At 38.4% G+C, this 27,417-nt stretch overlaps 1 protein-coding gene across 3 annotated transcripts in view; it reads left to right on the plus strand.

Annotated features, from left to right (window-relative positions):
- Window positions 1–27,417, plus strand: part of NUP205 (nucleoporin 205) — a 73,635-nt gene that overhangs the window by 34,105 nt on the left and 12,113 nt on the right. For all 3 annotated transcript variants that reach the window (XM_077831727.1, XM_077831732.1, XM_077831737.1), the window contains exons 17-36: window positions 2,412–2,549; window positions 2,822–3,011; window positions 4,051–4,171; window positions 4,923–5,004; window positions 5,464–5,628; window positions 10,134–10,258; window positions 11,220–11,334; window positions 13,041–13,190; window positions 14,556–14,630; window positions 15,368–15,525; window positions 17,373–17,453; window positions 17,913–18,104; window positions 19,055–19,325; window positions 19,838–19,936; window positions 21,193–21,341; window positions 22,511–22,702; window positions 23,937–24,058; window positions 25,523–25,661; window positions 25,896–26,022; window positions 27,104–27,180. In XM_077831727.1, the coding sequence (XP_077687853.1) occupies window positions 2,412–2,549; window positions 2,822–3,011; window positions 4,051–4,171; window positions 4,923–5,004; window positions 5,464–5,628; window positions 10,134–10,258; window positions 11,220–11,334; window positions 13,041–13,190; window positions 14,556–14,630; window positions 15,368–15,525; window positions 17,373–17,453; window positions 17,913–18,104; window positions 19,055–19,325; window positions 19,838–19,936; window positions 21,193–21,341; window positions 22,511–22,702; window positions 23,937–24,058; window positions 25,523–25,661; window positions 25,896–26,022; window positions 27,104–27,180 (2,768 nt within the window). The remainder of the gene's footprint in view (window positions 1–2,411; window positions 2,550–2,821; window positions 3,012–4,050; window positions 4,172–4,922; window positions 5,005–5,463; window positions 5,629–10,133; window positions 10,259–11,219; window positions 11,335–13,040; window positions 13,191–14,555; window positions 14,631–15,367; window positions 15,526–17,372; window positions 17,454–17,912; window positions 18,105–19,054; window positions 19,326–19,837; window positions 19,937–21,192; window positions 21,342–22,510; window positions 22,703–23,936; window positions 24,059–25,522; window positions 25,662–25,895; window positions 26,023–27,103; window positions 27,181–27,417) is intronic.

Below are 27,417 nucleotides of genomic sequence, written 5' to 3' on the forward strand. Positions count from 1 at the left end.
GTCTTTAAGATGAGATATAAAACTGACATCCTGCACATTTGTGGTCATTAAAGATCCCATAACACACTCAGAAGATTAGGAGCATCATGGCCAAAATCGAATTAGGAAGTTACATTTTGTCGACCAGAACTTGTCCTGCAATTTCATTTAGATATTGTAGTATGAATATTCTATACTGCTAAACAGCTGCTTCCTTACACTCTGGATGGTGGTGAAGTAATTTTTTGTGTATGTATAATTTGTGAAGCACTTTGCATTCCTTCAGAAAAAATAATATATAGTATTATAGTAAAAATATAAGATGTTGGAGCACCTTTTTGTTGTGTATTTTCTACTCCCTTGCCCCTGCATACCAAAGCAGAAAACATCCTGCCATAAGGCAATAAATTGCTAGTTACCAGGACCCAAGGAGGCAAGTGAACTGTCTATCAAAATTGGTAGAAAAGCACGACCCACTCACTCACTCATTCTTTTCCTCCTTGCGTACTAGCATCCAGATTCCTTTAGTTTGAGTCTTTGTGTTTTCTTCTTGCTCTTTTTCTATAGAAGGTAGAAGAAAAGAATGCAGAAAGAAATGAGACAGGCTGAAAGGCAGTAGGGAAAAGAACATGCTTCTTAGTTGTAGAAGGAAGAGGGCATCAGGGCAAAGCTTACCCTGTGGATCAAAAGCCCTAAACCAGCTTTACAGGACTCAGTTCTTGCCCTTTGCTGATTCTTATTAGTAGATGCTGTTTCCTTTGTATTGCAGACTTGCTATGGCATGTTCCTGTCCTTTTGTGAGAGATGATCTTTTTTTCTAGTCCAACTGCTTGCTCTCACAGGTGCGGTGTGGGCCTGACTGAAAATAAATGTTTATAGTCCTTAAAGTAGCCACATATTTGAAAAGATGGGAGTTGGTGGAAATGCCAACCTTGAACTTATGGGTCTAGGCTTTAAACCTTATATCTTGTCTCCATGACATGGCAACCAGATTGGGGAAATGGTAATTGGTTCACCTTTTAGGACTGGATCTCAATTTATTAATTACTGGCTATATGGGGAGACATCAGTCATTTGCCTGCTGTCTTCTGTGGTTTACCAATAACCATTTGGCAGCTGGTTTGTGGGGAACCTCTCTGTCTTAGGACATAGGCACTGCTACTTTATGAGAAGAAAGCATTATATTTATTGTGACTTTGCATTAGATTTTCTAGTAACTATAATTATCTCATTAAAAGCAGCATTTGACAATTTATTTTAACTTTGAGATTTTAAATATCTTATTCTTGGGCCTGAATTTCTGTTTCTATGGCTTATATCTAAATCTCCATTGTAATCACACAGCCAGTTAAGGATGCTTACTTGATGTGTTCTGTAGCCAATTTTCTATTGATGTTACTGAACAGTGAAGGTTATCTAGTTTAGAAATGATTCATTCTAGGATGTTAAAATTAGTACTTCCTGAACTCAATTTTAATGAGGGATACTACTCTTCTGAGGCCAAGAAAGAAGGCAATTGCTGCATTATAGTGAGTTTGAGGCTAAAGTTGAGTTTATTCATCTTAGTTTTGTACTGCACATTTTTTAATGTGAGGTTTCCTCTTAAAGTTTTTCACTAAGCGATGCTTGTTAATTTGCTACAGGCTCAAAGAACCTTTAGAAACAGTGCGTAGGTGGAGAGACAGGCAGAAATATGTCTTTCTAATAAGTTTGGCACAGACTGGAAGGCCTCTAGATCACACAGTGAAAAGGATCCTCTCAGCTCCAGTGTTTGTGTCCTACATCATCTTCCTTTGTCTTTTTTAGGGGGATAAGTAAACTGGGAGTGTTAATATAGACTTTTTCTTATTTACAACGTTTTTTCTTTTGCCAGCTGATTTTGTTTTCTGATGACCTTTGAGTATCATACCAACAATAGTTTTCTTCTACGCTCTAGTTCATTGCAGCAGATATTTATAATACGTATATTAAACATTTCATGCATCTTCAGTTTTCTTTTTCCTCACACAAGGTCTTCAAAGGAATCTAAAGTAATGCAAATTTGTTTCTGTGATCTAAAAACATCCTGAAGAACCCAGAGTAGGTGATTCTGAAGAGATTGTGGCTGGGGCATCCTTTACTGACTTAAATGTAAAGGTTGGATGTTTCCAGGAAGAGTACACCTGGTGAAAGCTAAAATTCTGCTTTTAGATTTCGAAGTCTGTCTTATGGCAATTGCCCACCGCTATTCTTTCCTAGCTTTTATGAGCTGCTATCTGCTTAAGTGGCTTTTGGGTGGAAAGTGCTCCAAAGAATTTTCCTGTGATATGTCACATTGATTGCTACAGTAGCTATTGTTGAGATGTTTTCTGGTATGGAATGGAGTAAGAGGATGCCTCTGACAAACAGAATTACTAATAAGTAATTTCCCCCATTTTCTTTTTCTTTTTTAGGAGAAGAAATAATAGCACATAAACCACCTGGATTCAGTCTGATGTATCATTTATTGAATGAGTCACCAATGTTGGAACTGTCCCTTAGTCTGCTGGAAGAAGGGGTTAAACAGCTTGATACGTATGCCCCTTTTCCTGGTATGTGCCATTAGTTTATTTTTAAAATATTAATGAAGCGTTTACCAACAGCGATGTGACACTGGTATTTCTATATATCTTTTGTTTCTCAAATATATAAAGTTATGTTCTGAGGGAAGTTAACTGAAAAAAAAGTTATCGGATCTCAAGGTACTTTTCTGAAAGAGTACTTTGATGAGCTGTTCAAATATTACCTTTTTGTAGAGGCTCCAGGAATTGTGGCTTGCTTTGTAACTATTGTATGTGTTTGCTTTTTTGCTTATGTACTATAGGGAAGATGCATTTGGAGAAAGCAGTGCAATATTGCCTTGCACTTCTTAATCTGACCCTACAGAAGGAGAACCTCTTTATGGACCTCTTACGTGAGAGCCACCTTTCCCTAATTGTCACACCTCTGGAACAGCTGCTGCAAGGAATCAACCCCCGTACTAAAAAGGCAGACAATGTGGTAAACATTGCCAGGTAGGCACAAATTACTTTGGGGGGCAGGCACTTTGGCTGTGTTGGAAATTGAAGAGAGGCCATTGTGGCTGTAATTCTTCAGTTGCATCCACACAGTAGACCCTTCTGCTTGCTCAGAGCCTCGCTGAACAGTGAATTCTGTACAGCTTGAAGGGTCCACCTGCATGCATTTGATTGCAAGAGTGGGGCAATTCCTCTGTTCTGAGGAATTCTTCTGAGTTACTCATACTTTTTGTGAAATTCCGAACTTTTAAATTCATTGCTTACCTGTGTATAACCTTCATTTCTCCAACCTGGACTTTTTCACGATAGCCATAGATTCGGCCAGTAAAAGTTCCTTTGACCCAGTCTGCCACCCTAGCCTTTTGCAGCACTGCTCATTAATTATTCACATTAAAGGGATACTATTAACTTGATTTTCAAACGGAGAGCAATACAGTTTCAAGTACCACACTTGCCATTGAGTCTCTCTGCCAATGTTTGTGGTTTACACTGGCATTTTACTATAGGCAGGCCGATACAAACAACTGGAAAACTGACTACAGAGGAGAAACAATGAAATCATTACACACACAGCCCTGTAAAAACAAAGTGTGTAGTTTTTTCTCTAATCCTCTTGTTATCGTAATCTCAGATGTTACGTATAGCAATAGTAAGTATACAGTTTTCAGATAGATGTCTTTCAGACCATTGCTCTTTGTCCACCTATTTCCTAAGGGTGTATCCAAATGCCTTCTTTCATTTATATTGACCCCTTTAAGGTGGATATAGGGTAAAGGAAACAGCAGAAAAATTTCTGGGAGTAATCTCTCTCCTGGTCAATCTTTATTACTGGTGTGGAGAGTGTTTAGCTGCTGTGTACCTTTGTAGACTAAATTCTCACTCTATAATTTAAAAAGTTTGCTATATATATACAGGATTATTCAGATTTTATTTTAAATTGTTTCAGTTTACAAATGCTCTTTTTTCCTCTGGGTAATATTCTCTGGGAACTCTGGAGTGACCAACAATTTAATTACATTCTTGCAATTTTTTAAAGGTATCTTTATCATGGCAACAGCAATCCTGAACTGGCTTTTGAAAGTGCCAAAATCCTTTGTTGCATTTCTTGTAACTCCAACATTCAGATAAAGCTAGTAGGAGATTTCACACATGATCAGGTAACCACCATTCTGTTTGAATTTGGGGAAAGAAAGTAGTGATGGGAAAACAATACTTTTACTACTTAATAAAAACAAACCTAGATTATATGTGATAAGGCTACATAGTGCCTTGTCTGTACAAAAGAACAGATTATTTTTCCATAGCACAGGGGTTCTCAAACTGGGGGTCAGGATCTTTCAGGGGGTCGCAAGGTTATTAATCGGGGGGGGTTCGCAAGCTGTCAGCCTCCACCCCAAACTCCACTTTGCCTCCAGCATTTATAATGGTGTTAAATATGTTAAAACGTGTGTTTAATTTATAAAGGGAGTCCCACTGAAAGGCTTGCTATGTGAAAGGGGTCACCAGTACAAAAGTTTGAGAACCACTGCCATAGCACCATAAAGATTGGTTACTTATTCATGGCATTACGTTTTTAATAGAACCTTTCCCACGATAAGGGGTGGACAGTTTTGTATGACATACTAACCCTTTTCTTTGGTGAGACTGTCCTCCCTAGGGGAGGTTAATGTAACGTATTTTTAAGACGTTAGAGTTTAAAATATTATTTATCATGTGGCTCAACAGTTGATGTATGCTTAGAACAAGTAAGACCCCAATAATGAATGCTCACTAGTATGATCACATTTTTGTCAATGAAATAAACTATAAAACTTCATTTTTTCAAATCATCTTGTACTTAAATCAGTGTTTTATCTTCATCAAAATTCTCTGTGTTTTTCATTCCCAACCTTCCATTTCTGAATCCAGAGTATAAGTCAGAAGCTGATGGCTGGGTTTGTGGAGTGTTTGGACAATGAAGATGCAGAGGAATTAATTAATCCGGAAGATGGTATGTGACTGGTCACATTTTATTTACATGATTATCTTTTGTGTAGATTTCAAATTGCATATATTTCCTTAGCGTGCTTTCAGCAAGTACAGCTTTCAAATTACTGAGCAAGTAAACCCTGAAACCGTTATGGTTTTGGCATCTCAATTACACAGAGGGCCCCATAGTTGGATGAAGGGTATTCCTCGCTTATTTTAAATTAGGACAATATTGTAAGAGCAGCCTATTCAAAATTGAACCAGTTCTTAAGAGAAAATATTATAAATTGCTCTGGACAAATTGTGTAGGATTATATTCAGTAGTTATTTGGAATTAATTCCTGGAAATTTCTACAGTGATCTGAGTTTTACTTATAGCTTTCTTTTATTTGGTTTGTATGTTGTGGCGAGGGAGGGCCATGCAGTACTTACATTATCTTCGTTTCAGTTTTCATCTGACCTTTTTTCACTTTCTAATAAGATCTGGAATCTGAAAAAAAGCAGTCTCGGATCCACCATGAAACAAAAATCCACATCCTGAACCTTCTCATCACCTCTCTGGAGTGCAGTCCACCCAACCTGGCCCTGTATTTTTTGGGGTATGAACTGAAGAAACCTGTCAGCACCACAAATCTGCAAGATCCAGGTATATGGATGAAAAGGGGATCTAGCATTTATCTAGCTTTTGTATCAATGTTGAGACCATATATTGGAAAGCTCAGTGGAAGAAATCCTGATTCCTCGTTCATGACATCAAAGGGAATGGCCTTAACCTTAAAGAATTGGATTTTAAAAGTATACTGATACTCAAATATGGAGTGTAAGCTACTACAGGACACATTCTTTTACACAGTAAGGAGAACCTGGAGATATACAGATGCTAACCTGGTTTGAACTAGTTTTATCGCATAGGAGTTGACCTTTCTTTCCTCAAGGTAATCCGTGGAAGAAGAAAGTGAATTTTTGCCTTGTAAGATGTATAAAGAAGGCCTGTAAAGTGTGTGTGCATGGGTGGATTTTCTTTTGTTTTTGTTAGAAACCTTTTAGAAATGTCAGGAATAGCGAGTCTCTAAAAAAAAAAATTAATTAATTGCGATTAATCACACTGTTAAACAATAGAATACCAATTGAAATTTATTAAATATTTTTGGATGTTTTCTACAGTTTCAAATATATTGATTTCAATTACAACACAGAATACAAAGTGTACAGTGCTCACTTTATATTTATTTTGATTACAAATATTTGCACTGTAAAAACCAAAAGAAATAGTATTTTTCAATTCACCTCACCCAAGTAGTGCAATCTCTTTATCATGAAAGTTGAACTTACAAATGTAGAATTATGTACAAAAAAAAACTGCATTCAAAAATAAAACAACGTAAAATTCAGAGCCTACAAGTCCACTCAATCCTACTTCAGCCAATCACTCAGACAAAAAAGTTTGGTTAAAATTTGTGGGAGATAATGCTGCCCGCTTCTTGTTTATAATGTCACCTGAACGTGAGAACAGGCGTTCACATGGCACCTTTGTAGCTAGCGTTGCAAGGTACACTGGACCTTTGCTAGAACGCTCGTGTATATAGCACAAATTAGCATATAACAGGGTTGCGGCCATTGATCCCAAATTTAATTAGTTTAATTTCAATTCATTTTAACGTGGTCCCCACTATAACGCAGTCCCCGTGTTAACGTGGTACCGCGCATGGATCCCAAATCCCGCGTTCTAGTGGGGGTCTGGTGTATTTACATGTCAGATATGCTAAACATTCGTATGCCCCTTCATTCTTCTTCCACCATTCCAGAGGACATGCTTCCCCATGCTGATGATGCTTGTTAAAAAAACAATGCGTTAATTACATTTGTGACTGAACACCTTGGGGGAGAATTGTATGTCTCCTGTTCTGTTTTACCTGCATTCTGTCATATAGTTAATCTCATAGCAGTCTCGGATGATGACCCAGCACATGTTTGTTTTAAGAACACTTTCACAGCACTTTCACTTTGACAAAATGCAAAGAAGGTACCAATGTGAGATTTCTAAAAATAGCTATAGCACTCGACCCAAGGTTTAAGAATCTGAAGTGCTAGTCAAAATCTGAGGGGTGAGGTGTGGAGAATGCTTTCAGAAGACTTAAAAGAGCAACACTCAGATACAGCAAGTACAGAACCCAAACCACCAAAAAAGAAAATCAACAACTGCTGGTGGCATCTGACTCAGATGATGAAAATGAACGTGCGTTGGTCCAGTCTGCTCTGGATTGTTATTGAGCAGAACCCGTCATCAGCTTCGACACATGTCCTCTGCAATGGTGGTTGTAGCATGAAGGAACACATGAATCTTTAATGCATCTGGCACGTAAATATCTTGTGGTGCCGGCTACAACAGTGCCATGTGAATGCCTGTTTTCACTTTCAGGTGACATTATAAACAAGAAACGGGCAGCATTATCTCCTGCAAATTGTAACCGAACTTGTTTGTCTGAGCAATTGGCTGAAGTAGGACTGAGTGGACTTGAAGGGTCTAAAATTTTACATTGTTTTATTTTTGAATGCAGTTTTTTGTACATAATTCTACATTTGCAAGTTCAACTTTCATGATAAAGAGATTGCACTATAGTACTTGTAATAGGTTAATTGAAATATACGATTTCATTTGTTTTTTTTACAGTGCAAATACTTGTAATCAAAAATAAATATAAACTGAGCACTGTACACTTTGTATTCTGTGTTGTAATTGAAATCAATATATTTGAAAAATGTAGAAAACATCCAAAAATATTTAAATAAATGGTATTCTTATTGTTTAACAGTGCGATTTAATCACACGATTAATCGCAATGTGATTTTTTTAATCACTTGATAGCCCTTGTTGTGAAGTATATTTATGAAATAGACTTTTTCTTCTACCTCTTGTATAGATTGTTTTAGATAAATAGGTGTTAATGAAAACAACTAAAAACCTGTTTGGAGTTATCTGCAATAGGAGAATGCCTATCAAATTGAAAAGTAAGATCTACACAATCGTAATTAAGCCTGTACTTTTGTATGGCACTGAATGCTGGGCAAAGAGGAAGACGTAGGAGCAGATCTTGAATACAGCGGAAAATGAAAATGTTGAGATAAATGATTAGAGTTACAAGGAAGGACTATGTTCAGAACAAAAGCATTAGGGAAGTGTGGTGGTACTAATTATAGAAAGGTTGAGGGAATTCAGGTTGAGGGCATGTGAAAAAAGAAGATCGGAAGAATATATAGGAAACAGAGTTTTACCCTCCGCTTGTAAGTTTAAGAGAAGTGTTGGAAGACCCAAAACTGGATAGATAGGTAGACAGATATCATACAAAAGTATTTGATTAGCTGCAGAGTTTCCAAGGAACAGCTTTAAGACAGACTGGGATGAAGAAAGACTTGAAGAGCCAACCCCATATAGATGGGACAAAGCCTTGAAGAAACAAATATAAAACCTGTTTTAAATACTCTGAACAAAACCAAATACACCTCCCAATCAGCTTGCAATTGCTTGATGTTGGATATAATCCCAGCAAATTTCCAGTTGTCCATAACCTTCCAGGAAGAGTGGGGTGGATGGAACCTGAATTTATAATGTGAAAAAAATAATATATTTATGCACCAAAAAGACACATAAGGAAATGAGTCCTTTTTTCCCACTTGCAGGTCACTTTTACTTGCTGACAGTGGGTTTGGCAGTTTCAAAATACAGTAGACTCTCATTAGTAGCAACATAACGGTGCACTTTTGCTATGTTGCTCCTAAGTGGCTGTTATGTGGAGCATTGACAATTCATATGGGGAAAGTGTTCCCAGCGGAAATGTTGCTCGCATGCGGTGGTGGCACTTACAAGGTGTTGCTGCAAACAAGCGTCTACTGTATAATAGCTTAACAATGGCCAGTTATGTAAACTACTTGATCTTATCCACAGGTGGCCTTACCAGGAAAGCTAGAGGCACTTAATATAGTCATCTTGAATGTCTCCATTCTGACCTAGGTGCAAAGTACTTTTACATCATTATGACATTAAGTAGATCTTCAATTTATTATGACACTCCACAAGTATTTATATGTTTGACTTTCTAAAACTCATTTAGCATTGAAAACAGGTATGGAGATTTCAGTCCAGGTGAACATTATGTTTTTGGTTTAACGGTTTAAGTAAATTGTGTTGAATCTGACTCTAGCATGGAAAAAAAAAATTCTGTTCTTCTGATGAATGGAGATATTTAAAGAATGATTTTCAAGAGAATACCTTGAATATATTTAGGATCTCTTGGTTTGTTTTATTTCAGTTCTTTCTGGTAGGAAGTGATAGATGTGCATATCTGTGTGCAGCAGTTAAACAAAACATTTCACATTGGGATGCTTATGATGCTTTGCTCTCATGGTTTACGTTGCCATCTCAAATCCTTAATTTCTTATATCTCACTATAGACTGTTCATTATTATTTAGATACTATTAATCATTTTACAAGTTCGGTGATTATCATGCCATAGATTAACAAATATGATTAGTGATGTTTCCTCCCCATCCTACTCTTCAACCAGATTCTGAAACTACAGGCATGGAACTTGCTCTTTTTATCATTTGAAGGAGATAGTGATTAAAAAAAGAATGAAAAGAAAGGGCTCCATTTTCACATTGAATCATTTTTTCTTGGTTGGTGTGCAAGTTTAACCATGTAAATTTCACGATATAATCAATGGAAGACAAGAGTATTCAACTCTCCTTTCAATGGAATATTGACCAATAATTCAAAGCTTGGTAGAGAGCAGGAATCCCAAATTCTTATGCAATTTATCAAGAATATTAAAAACTTGTTGAATTCACAGTTTTTTAATAGCATTGAAGGAAAATGGTCTTAAATAAACTGTTTGACATATATGGGACTATTTGTTCTCTCTTTACTAATGCAAAAAAAGTGTCTGTCAAACATTTTCTTATGAATTTTAATAAGGTGCAATTCCCACTTCAGTTTATATTACCATACTGAAATCTCTGCCGGATTTTGTAATGCTGATGCATGGAACTGTGTGTGCAGTGTATGGTCTGTGTGAGGGTGAATATGTAAGCTATGCATGTTAATGATATTTATGAAAGTCAACCAATGCTAAAAAAAAATCTTCTATTTTAAGGTGTCTTGGGTTGCCCCAGAACTTGCCTTCATGCTATCTTGAATATACTGGAGAAAGGGACTGAAACAAGGACGGGCCCTACAGCAGTGCAAGAATCTCCCCATCTTGCAGAACTGTGTTATCAGGTATTTTATACAGAATATTTTGTGTTGGCAGAAGCTGAAACAGGGTTGGCAGAAGCTGAAACTTGGTTAGTAATGAGCACAGAGGTGGTTGTGATTTGATACAGTTTTTGTTTCAAAATGTTTATGCTAGATTTTTTTACATACTAAAACTTTTACTCCTTCTACCCATCAGTATGTAAAAATGGATTACTGCACATTTACAATATAAAAAATCTGCAATCACGTCAAAGTTAGTAAATGGATACTCTTTATAAAGCAACCTTTGATTTGTGTTTCTCCTACTAGTGTGTGGCTGGTTAATTAAACAAGGAGTGTGTTACTCTATTTTTGCACCATCAATTGTTTGCCTAGAGAATAAAAATTAAGACTAATCCTTACTTGTAAAGTGTGTGGAGCGTCTCCCCTTAACTTTGCAGCAATGACAAATAATTGTACTCTAAATGGACATAATTTAATTAGGCATGTATGCATCATTGATGAGCTAGGTGCCTTGCATATAAAATCAAATCAGATAAAAAATATAAATAAATCAACATGTCATGCTAAAAGCCTTTCGAAATAAAAATGACTTCAAATGGAATTCATTCGAATTGGTTCTAAAGTCAGGAAGGAAGACATGTCACAGAAGGAAAGAGACATGGGATATAGTTCCTTCCTTTGGTGGATCCAAGAATTGAGAAGCCTCCATACCTTCCCAGCTAAGAGAACAGGATGGTGCTTATATGGTGCCACAGCATGTATGAACAGAAGCTAATTATCTACCTGTTCATCTAGTCCTTCAATGGTGTGACAATCTGGTGTTTGCTATAAGTGATTTATTCAGCCTTGGAGTAGACCGATGGGATGTTTGTTTTAAACACAGACACAGTATTAGTTAAGTCATGTATTTTATTTTTCTTTTGACTTGGTGTCTTTTAAATTTGGAACAGAAATTAAACTCTTACTTTTGTTCCATTATCAGGTGATCTATCAGTTGTGTGCATGCTCAGATACATCAGGTCCAACTATGAGATATTTGAGGACCAGCCAGGATTTCTTATTCTCTCAGTTGCAGCATTTGCCATTTTCTATCAAAGGTAAAACTTTTCTTTATTTAGAAGAAAAATTCATGTTAATTTAAAATTAAGTTTATCTCTTTGATACTGGGAGGAGTCAAGGTTCTAGGTAAATTCTTGATTGAATGGATTTAATCCAACCTGTCTGCTGACTTGTTGATTTAGCCAAGTAATCTCCTTGGATTAGTTAGTCTGAAATCCAAACTAATTGGGAAGCTGTTGTATACCATCATATCAAGTTTGCAGACTGAGTAGGCATGGAAGAGAGAGACACATTTCAAGATACATTTTTTTTCTCAAAATATTTTATTGTGGTCTGCAGTTCATCCCTGTTTACTTTGCGAATCCCACAAAAGTCTAGAGTATTTGTAAGTTTCACTTCCATTACAAATCTGTTAGATCCTACTATGGAATCTTACATTCTGAAAAGTGGGGAAGGCTTGTGGATCCAGGTAGAGCCAGGAAGTGAAGAATTGTTCGTTGCACCATGCCAAGTATGAATTTTATGAAATGTTATGAAGGGCTTCCTTGTTATGAATAATTGGCTGAGATTATTTCTAGTGCTGGCATTAATTTTTTAATAATACGTACATTTTAATGTTTCTAAAGGTATTTCTCAGCTGTAATAATGAGAATAAGTTTAAAAATTAATTGGACATAACAAAGGCTAGTCGAGGTGATGCAGTGTATTAATTTACTGTTTGTTAGTGAATGTGTATATAGTGCCATGACTTTGGATAATCCTTTTTAGAGATTAAAAAACAGTGTCTCGCTCAAAGATTTTACAATCCTAAATTAGATGAACATAGAACATGAAGATTTCTGGAGACGACAGTTCAAGCCTGGTGAAGTTTAACTAATGGCAGTGGGTAAAGTAGAGACACTACATGTGTAGCTACATGCTGCAATGAAAGGTTCCAGCAGCAGGGAGGCTGTGGGGAAAGGCTCTGTCAGCTTCTCCCTGCTGGAGCCTTTCCCTTCTGCCGGAGCCTTTCCCTACTCTTTCCACCTTGACAGAGCCTATCCCTGCTGTGAGAGCCTTTCTCATTGTGGCAGGGAAAGGCCCTGGCAGTCCGGAGGCAGTGGGACGCTACAGATACGGGAGGCACTGCTTGGGCTTGTAGAGAGCCCATTCATGGTATATATCTATGGGGTTCAGGCATGTAGGGTGCTCTGCTCAACTCCTCTACTCTACTCATCTAAGCCATGCCTCACCATCTACACTGCTGTTTACACCAATGCTGACTGGGTGTCCAGTGTGTGCTCTCCTTGCAGCTGTAAGTATAGACTTAGGCTGAGTACCTTCTGTCTCTGCTTAGTGCCTTGTTGATATCTATTCAGATCATAAAGACACCATAATTGATCAGAATTGACCCTCTTTGCTCAGAAAAGGCAGAGTACTATGCAATGTAGATGGTGCTGCAAGTTAAGACCGAGATTAATTGTCAGAATTTTTTGTGCATACATGTGTGACCACCGCTCACTGCAGCTATTCCTGGCGATGGACAGTTCTGTCAGTCCTTACCTTTCATGAGCAAGAAGTAAGGAAACAATTTAGCCAGGTTCAATTAAGTTGAAAATCACTTCTCTCACACGCCATTATAAAACCCATCCATCCAAACCACACCATCCAAAAAACCCCACCCAAACAAAGAAACAATTTTCTTGTAATATGGAGTATTGTTTTTACTCAGCTGTATGATTCTTTCTGTATCTCCCTTACCTAGAACATGAGATTTCAGCACTAAACCAGATGTCTTGGCTGATGAAAACTGCATCTATAGAACTGCGTGTGACATCACTGAACCGCCAGCGTTCCCACACACAGAGACTCTTGCATCTGCTGCTGGATGACATGCCTGTAAAACCTTACTTAGGTAAAATGGGGTATATTCTGGGGGAGAATAGGGAAACCAAGACTTGAACTAGTGAGAGAGTCCTCTTTCCTTACTTAAATTACTCCTCTTTTAATACATACACATTTTAGTTCTCATCTAACATTTGAAAACCTTTCTGGTATTTGGTTTGGTATTGACACTGCGAGAGTGAGGAATGTGGACTGCAATATATGGAACACAGGATTCCACTCTTTCTCCCTTTCATTCTTTTTTGTTTGGCTGTTGGTTAGTTTGAAGCGTCTCTGTTCATTCTTCTGTATCAGTCTGGACCAGGGGTTCTCAAACTTAACTGCACTGCGACCCCCTTCTGACAACAAAAATTACTTCACAACCCCAGGAGCAGGGACCGAAGCCTGAACTTCCCTGAGCCCCACTACCCCGGGGTGGGGGGGCCAAAGCCCAAGCCTCACCGCTCTGGGCAGAGGGGCCAAAGCTGAAGCCCTCAGGCTTTGGCTTTGGCCCTGGACAGTGGGCCTCGGGCTTCAGGCCTGGACCCCAGCAAGTCTAAGCCAGCCCTGGCAACCCCATTCAAAGGGGGTCCCGACCCACAGTTTGAGAACCACTAGTCTAGACACTTGGTTTTAGAGGCAAGTAGATGGATTTGGTAAAATCATGTCCTATATAAAAGGTTGATGGCTCATAGACCTTGCTTGTTTCTATCTCCCAGCAGGTGGAGCGTCTTCCTTGTTGGCTGGTTTAGATAAGGTTTTCACCCAGGCTGAAAGTCACAGTTTCACTCTTCACAAGTCTCTTGTAGCAGGTCGAGTCCCAAGTTATTTCAGGCTTTGAGGTTGTACCATTATGATACAATATTGTATCATGACAGTACTCATGATGTAATGTTGCAACTCAAAGACACAATGTCACCACATTATATATTTACTTTGTTCAGCAAAACAAATGTTAAAAGGTGGCAGCAGAAATCTTCACATTATGAAATAAGTGGAATAGCCGAGGAGATGCACAGAAAGGGCCACAACCAAACAGTTTCTCCCCTATCTGCCTTCACCAGTCTCAACCCTGACCTGATTTTGGTGAGGTGGATGTCTAATTATTAGAAACTGGATTGAGACCATCTATTTATTTTACATTGGCCACCAAACAGTAATATCAATACTTATCATTTCCATTGTGTTTTAACCCTTTAAAGTATTCTACAGACATTACCAGTTACCAGCGAACAGACATAACTGTTTTCACTTTCTACCATCCTAAAAGTAGTGACCTAAAAGTGAGAAATTGACTGGTCTGCTGTCGTGTTATGTGCCCTTTCAGGCTTGGTCAAATTGTTTGCATATTTTCTCTACTTTCGTTTTCTGATTTATTGTATTTCAATACCCTTAGCTGATGGTGAAGGAGGGATGGAAGATGAAAGTCGATCAATCAGTGCATTTCTTCACATTGACACTGCCTCCAAAGGTAAATGCTCTGGAGAGTCATTATTTCTTAATAAAGATTTTCTGCTTATGAACAGGAAGGGCTGCCTCTAGCAGATGTACTTCAGCATGAAAAATGGGAGACATAAGCAACAGCAACAATTGCAGTATGCAGACTATTATCTAGCATGAACTAATGGATTTTAGAAAGCAAGTGACAGTTTTATAATGAGGGAAAAATACTGGAACAGGAGAGGAGGTAAAAGAGTAATGCACAAGGGAGGACAAAAGGCAGGAGGAGGCAGTCAAGTGAACTGGGACGTAACCATTTTGCGACTTGCTGTGACACACCCCTAAATAGTATCATTAAGTTTCTGTGACTGAAAATATTTGCATTTGTGTTTAAAAAAAAATTTTTTTTTTCTTTTTAAAACCTAGGTAATTAAAGTTAAACTCCTAAATACATGTCAGGCACCCAAATGTTGCTGCAAGTTCTCTTCACCTCTGAAAATCAGGCTGTTTTTATTTAGGAGCTGAATTTTACACACCTGAAAATTTTGGCCCATGAGCATATATAAAATGAGAAATGACGTTGTAGAAATAAGTTAGTCATCTAAATCATAAAAGACAAATATCTATTCTGTTAACATAGATTCATAGCCTTAGCTGCTCAGAAAGCTCTTCTTGTTAAAGTGAAGAATTGTATTTACAAAGGTCAGTTAAGGTCCCAGTAGGTCCTTGGTATTTCTGAATAGGATAATAGTTCATTTTCTTCCACAGTACGCAGGAAGATCTTGAGTATTCTGGATTCCATTGACTTCAGTCAGGAGATCCCTGAACCTTTGCAACTGGATTTTTTTGACCGTGCTCAGGTTGAGCAGGTCATTGCTAACTGTGAGCACAAGAATGCACGTGGGCAAGTTATCTGCAACGTCAAGGTAAGCAGTGTTTGGAGAGTGCTGTCTCAAGATAGACACGGTGTCTAAAATTTAATTTGGTAATTTTAAAAAAATGGCTGGTCGGGTTTGGGTTCTGTTATTATTGGTCATTGTACACACTGATAGTGACCCTGGCCCCTGTGTTGGGATTTACCTTCCCAATGAGGTTTAGATAGTGGACAATTAAACTAAAAATATCTTTATTAGTTCAAAGGCTGATCAGCTCAGTAGCACGTTACAAGCATGCAACAATTGGCAATGCACTTATTATCTATCCCCCACCCTCCCATCCACTGTGAGCTGCGATCAGTTACAATAGGGCCAGGAGCAGAACCACCACCTCTACCAAGTGCTCCAGAGTCTTGGCTACCTGTGGACCTTCTGAGAAATTTCACCTGCTATTGTTGTTACCCTTTATTATCGAGTAGAAAGTTCTGAAGCACTCAGAACTTGTTTTAACTGGATCTTGTTTGCTACCCTTGCTGTTTCTCCTTCATTAGCTCAGACACAGGTCAAACAAGTTTTGTCTAGCAACTACTTACATCACTATAATTGCCTGGTTATTATATTAAGAGCCATTAGGTTTACCTCCGTTTACAGACCCAAACCTGTTGTTCCTTCTCCAAAAGAAAGTTTAGCCATTTCAGTATGTGAACACACAGTTATTTTTACTGTTTTTAGTTGTATGTTTCATCGTGTGAGCTAATTAGACTTAAAACTGATTTTCTTTTTAATGTCCATATCTTGTATAAGAGCTCTTGGTCCTCCATCTGTGTTATACTGATGATGGATGCTGTCAGGGGAGATTTTGTGCTCTGCAATGTTTTTCCATTCTAAACTCCCTCTCCCCCCAAATTTTGTTAATAATGTGACTTAAATTGTCACTTATTTGTATACCTATAGATTGGAGTAGCATGCAAAGGCTGCAGTCAGGATCATGGTTCCATTGTGCTGGGTGCTGTATGAACATATAGGAAGACCAAATCCCTGCCTTGAAGACTTTAAAGTCTGTAAGACAAAGAGCAGATAAAGGGTTGGGGAAAGGATACAACATGTAAACAATGATCTGGGTGATTGTAAGAACTTGGCCATGTTGATTCTAGGGTGTTCCATGTCTTTTAAAATATAATTGTTTTAAAAATCTTTAGGACTTTTTTTTTGGAGTAGGGAGCAGTTGCAATTGAAGTGGGAAGAGGAAGGGATTGTGGGAATAAGAGGGGGTGGATAAAGGAAGAGGAAAACTGTTAGGGAAAAGGAGAATGGGAAGTGAGGAGAGGAGGGTGTGAAGCACAATGGGTAGAGAGAGTGAAGTTGGGCAGTTGAAGGGCTGCAGTAATAGGAGAGGGGTGAGATAAGGGGGGATATGCAAAATCAAGGAAGCTAAGGCCATGTCTAACTTAATGGGGATTGCTGCCTCTGCGATCAATGCAGCGGGGGTTGATTTAGCGGGTCTAGTGAAGACCTGCTAAATCAACCACAGAGCAGTCTCCTGTCAACTCTTGTACTCCACCAGAGCGAGATGAGTATGGTAAGTCAATGGGAGAGTGTTTCCCATCAACGCAGCGCAGTGTAGACACTGCAATAAATCGACCTAAGCTCCGTTGACTCCAACTATGTTACTCCTGTAGCTGGAGTAGCGTAACTTAGGTCGACTTACCTTGATAGTGTAGACAAGACCTAAGTGTGCAGCTGTCTCCTAAGCTGAATCCACTATGTTTGTGTTGCAAACATTTCCAGACAGCGGGGAAGTTCACAATCTAGACACGGCAGTATTTAGGCATACTGGAATCCCCTTTCATTCTGTTAGTTTGATTTTTTTTTTTTTTCTCCTGCTCTTTCAATTCCAGTATCTTCACAGAGTTCTGGTTGCAGAAGTTAATGCCCTTCCAGGAATGGCAGCCATAGGACAGAGACCTTTACTTATGGAGGTAAGTCTAGTCAAAATAACCTGGAGCTTGCCTTGGTAGAGAGTTAGTATGCGGCAAGCTGGGGTGTAAATCTACAGCACACGAGATTGCTGTGCACTAATTGTGTGGAACCTGCCTCCATGCACTAAAAGTTCCCTTGTGTGCTTTGACCTACTGATGTTTGAAATGGGAGAAGGTCAAAGCACACGAGGGAACTTTTAATGCCTGGTAGCAGGGTCCATATGGCCAGTTAGTGCACAGCACTCTAGAGCTCTGTAGATTTACACCCTGCTTGGAAAAGTCCCTATCCCATTGAATTGAAAGAACAATCCCATTGCTTTTTCTGATAGCCTAAAGATATTTAAGTGGTTTGTTTTTTTCAGAGACTATGACCATAAAGTAAGACAAGCCAGCTGCAGTCTGTCATCATATTCTTGTGCTATATAATCTAACTAAAATTTCCTTTTCTTGGGAGTCCAGGAGATCAACACAATTCTGCAGTATGTGGTGGAGCGGAACAAATTGCTGCAGTGTCTCCATGCAAAGCGGCATGCACTGGAGTCCTGGAGACAGCTGGTGGAAATTATACTCACTGCCTGCCCACAAGACCTCATACAGGCTGAAGATAGACAGCTGGTTATCCGGGACCTCTTACAAGATGTGCATGACAAGGTAATGCTCTTTTGGAAACCAACCATCTTTTTGAACTGTGGTGGTACTTGATTTTGCATTAAAGGGAAAATTTCATCTTTTTACCATTCTACAAAACATCTACTGGGCTGTGTTCGTATTTCAGTTTTCCTCCATCACTATCACTATGCTAGTAAAAAATTGCATGTGCTATGGAGAGAGGGAAGAGCGATCTATTTATTTATTTATTTATTTTGCTAAAGCTTTTATTAACTTTGGCAAATGAATACTTTTTACCAGTTTGTAAAGACAACAAAGAAATAAATGTGCCAAATCATTTTATATGTATAAAAAGGCAAGTTAGGAAAAGAACTTGGGTTGCAAAGGATATTTATATAAACAAGTAACTGAGAAGGTAATTTTACCCTTTAAATGGTCAAATGAAATGAGACAAATGAAGTACTGACTTTATCCCCTTCCTGAAGAATTCTTGTGGCTGCTCTCAGATGGGTACCAAGTTTTTCTAAATTGTGTCTTGTTTAACTTTTCCTTTTACTAATACGAATTTTTTTTAGATATTGAAATGTAACATGGCTGAATTGTTCTTTCTCTAACTTGTTTGTTTATATGTGAAATATTTAAAATCAGGCTTTAATACAGCCATTGCACTCTTCTCCCTTCTGTTTTCCTGCCCAAATACATGTGTCGTTATGTTTGTGGTTTGGGGGAGTGAGAACCATAAGGCTAATAGTCTAGTCCAAAATATTATATTACACTCTTTTGGAAAAAAGACACTGTGTTCAGATATTGATTTATTTTGTATAGAAAATCTTCTATTTCTAATTTAATGAAATAAAAATGTCAAATAACGTAACATTAAGATGCGTTCCTTTTGCTTGCAGAAATTATGTAGATATGGGCAGCTGAATAAGTGGTCTGGTACCTCCTGAAATCAAACATGTTCTCTTTTTCCCCCCACCCGTCCTCTTAAGATTCTAGATGATGATGCAGCTCAGGAGTTAATGCCAGTGGTGGCAGGGGCTGTGTTTACCCTCACTGCCCACCTTAGCCAGTCTGTGCGCACTGAGCAAAAGCGGCCACTTGCAGTCCCTGTACCTGGACACTCCCAGTATGTCTTGATGCTGGATGGTTCTTTCACATCATCACCTGGTTCAGAGGGCATATCTGTGGGTTTTGCTTCCATTGGTGACTCTTCTCTCCATATCATCTTAAAAAAACTATTGGATTTCATTTTGAAAACAGGTATGCCGTTAAAAGCATAAAATAATTGCACTGTCTGTGAGTGGATTCTAACATGCCAAGACTGCATAAATGCACTGTGAACCACCCTTAAATCACTGGATTGAACTTCTTTATGGCATTAATACAGGTGCACCTTTCAGAGTTACCTTTATAGACATCCTGTAAGTTATGTTACTCTGAGGAGACAGTTACTTAGCATGCTATCCTGAAAATCAGAACCGTTGAGGTGGAGGGCTATATAGTGTGTATGTATAAAAGGGGATTGAATATTGCAGTGGTTATAGCTTATCAGACAAGACATTGCTTTGCTAAACTCATTCTCGTAACCCTGGATCGGTACGCCAAAGGCAAAGCTCTCGCATAAGAAAACGTAATTTTTCATTTGTTTTGCTACTGCCAGCACTAGCACTGCGAAGATAAATTAAGTGGGGGGTCCAGATGGTATTAATAGAATAATAATTTCACTTATACCAATTTGTTCCCTGTTAAAAATAACTGTTTCTTATGACCAGGTGGTGGATTCCAACGAGTGAGAACACATCTGTATGGATCACTGCTTTATTACTTACAGATTGCCCAGAGACCAGATGAACCAGACACCTTAGAAGCAGGTAGGATACAATTGTGTTTTGAGAAAAAGATGACCAATTGTGTATCAAACCCAGTGCTGTTTGTTATCCCACTGTGTTAGAATTAAGTCGGGACAGAGAATTGTCAACGGCCATTTCTAAGTATTCATTCAAAATGTATTCTGTACCATGAGCTTTGGATTTCCTGATATCAAGGACTAAAATATGTGATTTGTTATTCGGTGTCCATTTAACGAGGAGTGAACCATAATTACAAATCTGTGAAAGGTCTCAGGGCCTGTTGGAAATTTATTAAATTTGTTAACATTGTTGGAAGCTATTGGAAAACATTCTGTGCACTCCTGCTTATGTACTCTCTCAATGTTTCATTTGGAACTACAGGAACCTCTTACTGCTCTTTGGTGCTGCTTTTTTTCCTCTAGCTGAAGATGACTTGAAAGGAACTCATTTTCAAAGCTAATCAAGACTGCTCCTTAAGCAATCAGCAGGGCTACTGGTGCCAGCCACACTCTTTCTGTCTAAGGGCTGAATTCTTTGCCTCTTCAATATTCCTAGCCACTGCTGAATCTCGGAGCAAGGGATCAGGATCAGAAATCAAGCTTCGTTCTTATGCCTGGTCATTCAGACTACCACCACTATGATTTTATTAGTGCTGGGAATTGCAGTGATTGAAAGTGTCAGTAAAATTGTTACAGTTCCTTTACAGTTTATTGATTGCTTTGGACATAACTATTTTCCACTGGATGCATCTTGTTTGCTTCCCTTAAGATTGATTGCTTTGATCTCAGTTGAAGTTTTTAGGTTCAGTTGAAAGAGTTTGCATGTGTACAGGGGCGCTGGAACAATTTTTATAGTGGGGGTGCTGTGAGCCATTGAACCAAACTGTAAATCCTGTATATAATGGAAACCACTTCAAGCCAGGCACCCCCCCACCCCCATGCCCCTAGTTCCAGCTCCTATGCATGTATATGTATTTTATCCTACAGTAAGTTTTCCTGACCAGACCATCTGAGGGGAGGGGAGATATACATACATGTATACACACACCCCCTACTTGGATGTTCTGGCCAGAGTAACTGATTTTAGGACCAAATATATTTGTACAGGAACCTTGTCACTTCAGCAGCGCGCTTCCCCCCCCACCGCCCCGTTACTGAGATTATGTATAGATTATGACTACTTTAATGTCCTGAAAGAAGTGGCTTCTGTTTTGCTGCATCAAACCACTTCATCCTTCTGCATCTCCTTTAATTCTATTTTTCTCACTTTTTTTATAGCCAAGAAAACAATGTGGGAACGTCTGACAGCTCCAGAAGATGCATTCAGTAAACTGCAGCGAGAAAACATGGCAATTATTGAAAGCTACGGTGCTGCCCTCATGGAGGTGGTCTGCAGAGATGCCTGTGATGGCCATGAGATAGGCCGGGTAAATGAATCTATTCCCTTGTAGCCTAAAGTTGTGGTTTTTTTTGTTTTTTTTTTTAAGGGAAGCTTTTCAACTATTTCGGTGAACATTTGATAATTTTTTTAAATTGTAATTTGGTGAGTATTACAAATATCTACTGAAATAAAAAATCACTCGACAATTTAGATATATTTTTATAAAAAAACATTATTTTGGTATGTTTCAGAGTAACAGCCGTGTTAGTCTGTATTCGCAAAAAGAAAAGGAGTACTTGTGGCACCTTAGAGGCTAACCAATTTATCTGAGCATAAGCTTTCGTGAGCTACAGCTCAAAGCAATGTGTGAACTCACCCTGCTAGCTGTGTAGAAGCAGGGCCATTGTTAATGCTGTTGCAGAGGTAGTATGGTCTAGAGGACAAAGCACAGGACTGGAAGCTAGGACTTGCTGAATCCCATGTCTAGATCTGATATTGACCTGCTGTTTGATCTTGGGCAAATCTCTTGATTTCCTTGTGTCTGTTTCCTTACTTATAAAATGTGAATAAAATCCTCACAGGGACTTTATCATTTTCAAAAACTGTGTTTAAAGATAGCTTCAGGTATTTCATTGTCCTAACTTAGTGATTTATACCATCGTATTTTCAATTTTTTAAAACATTTCTCTTTCTCCTCTTGCTGTATGAAAGATCCAGGGGAAGGAGTGAAAATGACAAGACAGGTAGTTTTGTCAAATGTGCCAGTAAAGAAACTGAAGAGAAAATGTTTTCACTTATTTTTCAGATATAGTGAGGTTATATGCTACTTGTAACAAGAGTAGACTTAAAAAAAAAAAAATAATAACAAATATTATTTTCAAGTAGATAAGTGTCCCTATAGTGTTTGGAAGCATTTTGAAGATATTCTAAGTATTAGTTTTGCTAGATAGAGCCATAAACAACAAAGGGAGTCAAGTTGGTTTTCTCTGTATTAAAACCCCACGAACTAGATGGTGCAATAACTTCCAAATAAAAGAACAGGTTAGTGTGTGGGGAAAAAATATATTCAGTTTTGTTAAGAGGTTTCTACAAACAATGGACCAAAATAAGGTGTGAATTTCAGTATATAAGCATGTTGCCTGTCTCGAGGCATGTATTAGAAATCTCAGCATTCTGGCTAATTGATTTAATTATTTTTTTGTTTATTATTTTTAGATGCTAGCACTGGCTTTACTTGATCGCATTGTCTCAGTAGACAAGCAGCAGCAATGGCTCTTGTATCTCTCCAACAGTGGCTACCTGAAGGTGCTTGTGGATAGCCTAGCAGATGATGACTTCACTCTTCAGAGCTTACTCACGCCTCAACCTCCTTTACTTAAAGCTCTTTACACCTATGAATCCAAAATGGTAAGAGCTCACCCGGGACTGTTTTCTTCACAAACGAAAGTTGCTTTCTTGAGCTTCACGTTCTTGATAAGAGTGCATGTCCAATTAACAGATGACATATTTAAAAACCATATGGGCCTTTCTGTTTCATCAATATGTTTTCAATTTATGGTATTTTCAACAACAGCAAAAGTTGTTCTGCATACAATAGATATGTTTTGGGATACTGTTGAAAGCAAGGAGGGCAAGAACATTAATATAAATGGAGTACTTGTGGCACCTTAGAGACTAACAAATTTATTTGGGCGTAAGCTTTCGTGGGCTAAAACCCACTTCATCAGATGCATGCAGTGGAAAATACAGTAGGAATAGAAATGAGAGAGAGAGAACATGGAAGAAAGGGGGTTGCCATACCAACTCTAATGAGACTAATCAATTAAGGTGGGCTATTATCAGCAGGAGGAAAAAAATAAAAAAACCTTTTGTAGTGATAATCAGGATGGCCTATTTCAAACAGTTGACAAGAAGGTGTGAGTAACAGTAGGGGAAAAATTAGCAGGTGGAAATAGTTTTTAGTTTGTGTAATGACCCATCCACTCCCAGTCTTTATTCAAGCCTAATTTAATGGTGTCCAGTTTGCAAATTAATTCCAGTTCTGCAGTTTTTCATTGGAGTCTGTTTTTGAAGTTTTTTTTGTTGAAGAATTGTGACTTTTAGGTCTGTGATTGAGTGTCCAGGGAGGTTGAAGTGTTCTCCGACTGGTTTTTGAATGTTACAATTCTTGATGTCTGATTTGTGTCCATTTATTCTTTTGCATAAAGACTGTCCGGCCTGGCCAATGTACATGGCAGAGGGGCATTGCTGGCACATGATGGCATATATCACATTGGTAGATGTGCAGGTGAATGAGCCCCTGATGGTGTGGCTGATGTGACTATTTCCACCTGCTAATTTTTCCGCTACTGTTACTCACACCTTCTTGTCAACTGGTATGGCAACCCCCATTTTTTCATGTTCTCTGTCTGTCTGTCTGTCTATCTTTCTACTGTATTTTCCACTGCATGCATCTGATGAAGTGGGTTTTAGCCCATGAAAGCTTATGCCCAGATAAATTTGTTAGTCTCTAAGGTGCCACAAGTACTCCTCATTCTTTTTACTGATACAGACTAACACAGCTACCACTCTGAAACCTATAAATGGAGTCTCACTGTAAGTTTGCATGACTGTTTTTTCCCTGTTCTCTTCTATATTCTAGGCATTCTTGACTAGAGTGGCTAAAATCCAACAGGGGGCATTAGAGTTGCTGAGGTCTGGAGTGATTGTGAGGCTTGCACAGTGTCAGGTATATGACATGCGACCAGAGACACATCATCAGGGGTAGGTGTCCATGGAATTGGTCCTTTAACTGAGTGCTAGACCATAAAACCCATTCTTGGAGGATGCGAAAATCACTGACTTTTGCAGTCTTTCATCCTTGTGTTAAAAATGTTTTCTCTGTTTAACTTTTCAGTAGCTAAATTCAAGCTGTCTTATTGGCATGGAAAATTCCCGTTTACCAGGCATAAAGGGGTAAATTATGGTACTTTCCAGTTGGCTCCAGGATATAAAGCCCTCTAGCTTATCTGATTCTGTGGAAAGTAGTCCAGAATTTTTTAAACATAAATTAGGTTCTGCTAGTTTAGAGCTGAAGTTGCTGAAATCTACAGCAGCGAAAATTAGTGTTGTTTAAACCATTTTTCTATATATTATAGACTTAATTTTTGAGGGATTGGAGGTGGTTTGAAGGTGGTGGTTAGAGCCTGTGTTTGATGCATTCTCTTCTTCCTTCCTCTAAGAACACACAGAACATATAATATTGAAGTAAATTTAATTTCCAAGTTGTTTCATGATATTTGTAATATGTGACACAGCAACTTGGGGGGAGGGATAGCTCAGTGGTTTGAGCATTGGCCTGCTAAACACAGGGTTGTGAGTTCAATCTTTGAGGGGGCCATTTAGGGATCTGGGACAAAAAATTGGGATTGGTCCTGCTTTGAGCAGGGGGTTGGACTAGATGACCTCCTGAGGTCCCTTCCAACCCTGATATTCTGTGATTCTGTGAACTCCATGGAGTTGTACAGTGTTGTTAAATTGGTTAATTAGAGTAACCTAAACACTGCCTAACTTTCTCAGCAGGAAGTTTGTATGTCAAATTATTTTTAAGGTGCTAGCAACCAGGAGCAGGAGCTCAGATGGCCAGTATCTGTTGGGGTGGGGACACAATGTGCAACTTTTGGTTGTGAGGTGGCTGGGGGAAGAAAAGGAGTAACTTGTATGTTTAGGAAAAAACATCTTGACTAATTTCCAACCCTGATACTCACTTTACATTTCCAAGGCAATCTTTGCAACAAAAAGAACTAGAAACGTAAAAAAAAAAGGTGGGGGGGGGCATAGGGGGGTTTCAGTAAGCACTGAGGTCTAACTATATCAGCTGGAGTTTACATGCTCTGTTGGAACCTGAAAGGAGTGTTTCTGAAGCCGCTTGTTTTCACTGAGGACAACTGAGGAAAACAAATCTGCTGTTTCTAGACCAAGTCCATCTGATTAATCTGGACATTTTCAAAGAAACATGGTCTTCTAGCTAGAGAATGCATGGGAAACTTCAGATCTAAAGCAGCTTTCTGAGGAAGTTAAAAAGGGATCTGTGTGAAATTGGCCTTATACTGGAAAGCTAACAGCTTTAACTAAGAAGCTATTATTGAGTACTGTGATGTTTCCGTACCCTTTGGGGTGCTTGTAAATTGTTTTTGTAGCCTCCAGTTTCCTTCAACTATTGATACCCTTCATCTTAAATCTCTTCAGAATGTTTGGAATGAGAGATCCGCCTGTCTTCATTCCCGCTCCTGTGGAGCGCTATCGCCAGATTCTTCTCCCAGCCCTCCAGCTGTGCCAGGTGATCCTCACATCCAGCATGGCACAACATCTGCAGGCAGCTGGACAGGTAAGCTAAGAGGCCAAGAATGATCTTTCGGTGTCCAATATTGGTTGATGATATCCTGTTTGCTGCCAGATTATGTATAATATTTGTTCTGTCAGTAACATTTTCTTTATAATGTTCTCACCAATATGAGAAATTGCACTGAAGTTCTTAAAGTAATAATTCTGATTTTATTTATTAGATTACTATTCAATTTTTTCATCACTCATGTTTTCCTTCCCCCTTTCTGTGGTTTAGGTTTTGCAGTTTCTAATATCCCATTCAGATACTATTCAGGCAATCTTGCGGTGTCAAGATGTCAGTGCAGGATCACTTCAGGAACTAGCCTTTCTGACAGGAATAATCAGCAAAGCAGCTCTGCCTGGTAGGGTTATATCTTAAATCGCAAAAAATCCAATTTTGTTATACTTGTCTGACTTAGTCACATAAGCTTGATTCTTTTGATGTACTGTCAAAGGAATAAAATGCATCATGGAAAATCTGTTAAAAATGGTATCTTATTGGAATGTATGGCTTTGGAAAGAGACATGGGAAATAATTATTATTGAGGCAAAGAATGGTAGGTTGGCAGTGGATGTGGAATCCACAATATGTTGATGTAGGCTTGACTTTCCTGCTGCATTTGCATAATAATACCTAATACTTCTACAGTGCTTTCAGTGTTCTAATATTAGCCTACTACAATTCATCTTCACAATGCAATTGGGAGGTAGATACAAGGGGATTGTTCAGCCAGTCCACTTTACAACTGAGAAAACTGAGGCACAGGAACTTATTTGCCTAAAATAATCTAGTTTTTTTTCCTAGTTGGTGGTAATTAATGTTTCCTACATTTTTATTTATAAAGTTTTTTTGGGGGGGCGATACTGTAGGTTAGTGCACTAACCTCCTCTGTCTGAGGATCTACCTTCATGAAAGTATCTATTCACTATTGTGCTGGGTTTGGTGGTCTTCTCTAGACCACCCTTGTGGACATATTTGGGCTCCTCCCAAATTCACCATACTATGTTTAGTCATGATTGGCAGTGTTTCCTCACGAGGGGCCTGTGACTAGAATTACAATGGCCGTACAGTGCTGTAGGTCGTAACTGAAGTTTATTGGTTTAGCTATGTGGAAAGACTAGCACAACAACTGCCAGTTCTTTGTCAAGGCTTCATTTTTTTCATAAGTGCTGAAATTCACCCCAAAACTTTATTTTAAAAAATGCATATAGTATTACTCAATAAATAATGTTATTACATAATCGTATATATCCTAGTAGCTACAGCTAGATCTGAACACATTCTTCACAAAAATGTTTGTGCAAAAGTTTTGTCAAAATTTCATTTTGATGGACGTTTTCTGACCAGCTCTATTAGTTAAATGTAAAATACTAAACCATAAGTGTTTTTAATTAAAAGAAAAAACACCCAGGTATTGTATCCTCTCATGTCTGTTTCATTAGGTGTGTTAGGTGAATTCGATATCGATATTAACGAAGGGACACAAATGGAGCTACAAGGGCATATAGGACGATTTCAGGTAACTGAGTTTTATGTTTTAGTCTCATGTCTGTTTGGAATTTCATATTTAAATGAGAATTGCATCCTAATTTTGTACCAGTTCTCATAGAACGAATATCTGTTACTCTCTAACTAAGAATTGAGAATCTTATCTCCTCCCCTCCCCCAGCAAAAAAATAAAAAAAAATAAAAAAGAATTGAAGACTTTGACAAAAGGAAAGTTAGGTTAGAGACTTTCATTTTACAGTCGAGCCTG

The sequence above is a fragment of the Eretmochelys imbricata genome, chromosome 1 (assembly GCF_965152235.1).
Source record: "Eretmochelys imbricata isolate rEreImb1 chromosome 1, rEreImb1.hap1, whole genome shotgun sequence".
Classification (NCBI taxonomy): Eukaryota; Metazoa; Chordata; order Testudines; family Cheloniidae; genus Eretmochelys; species Eretmochelys imbricata.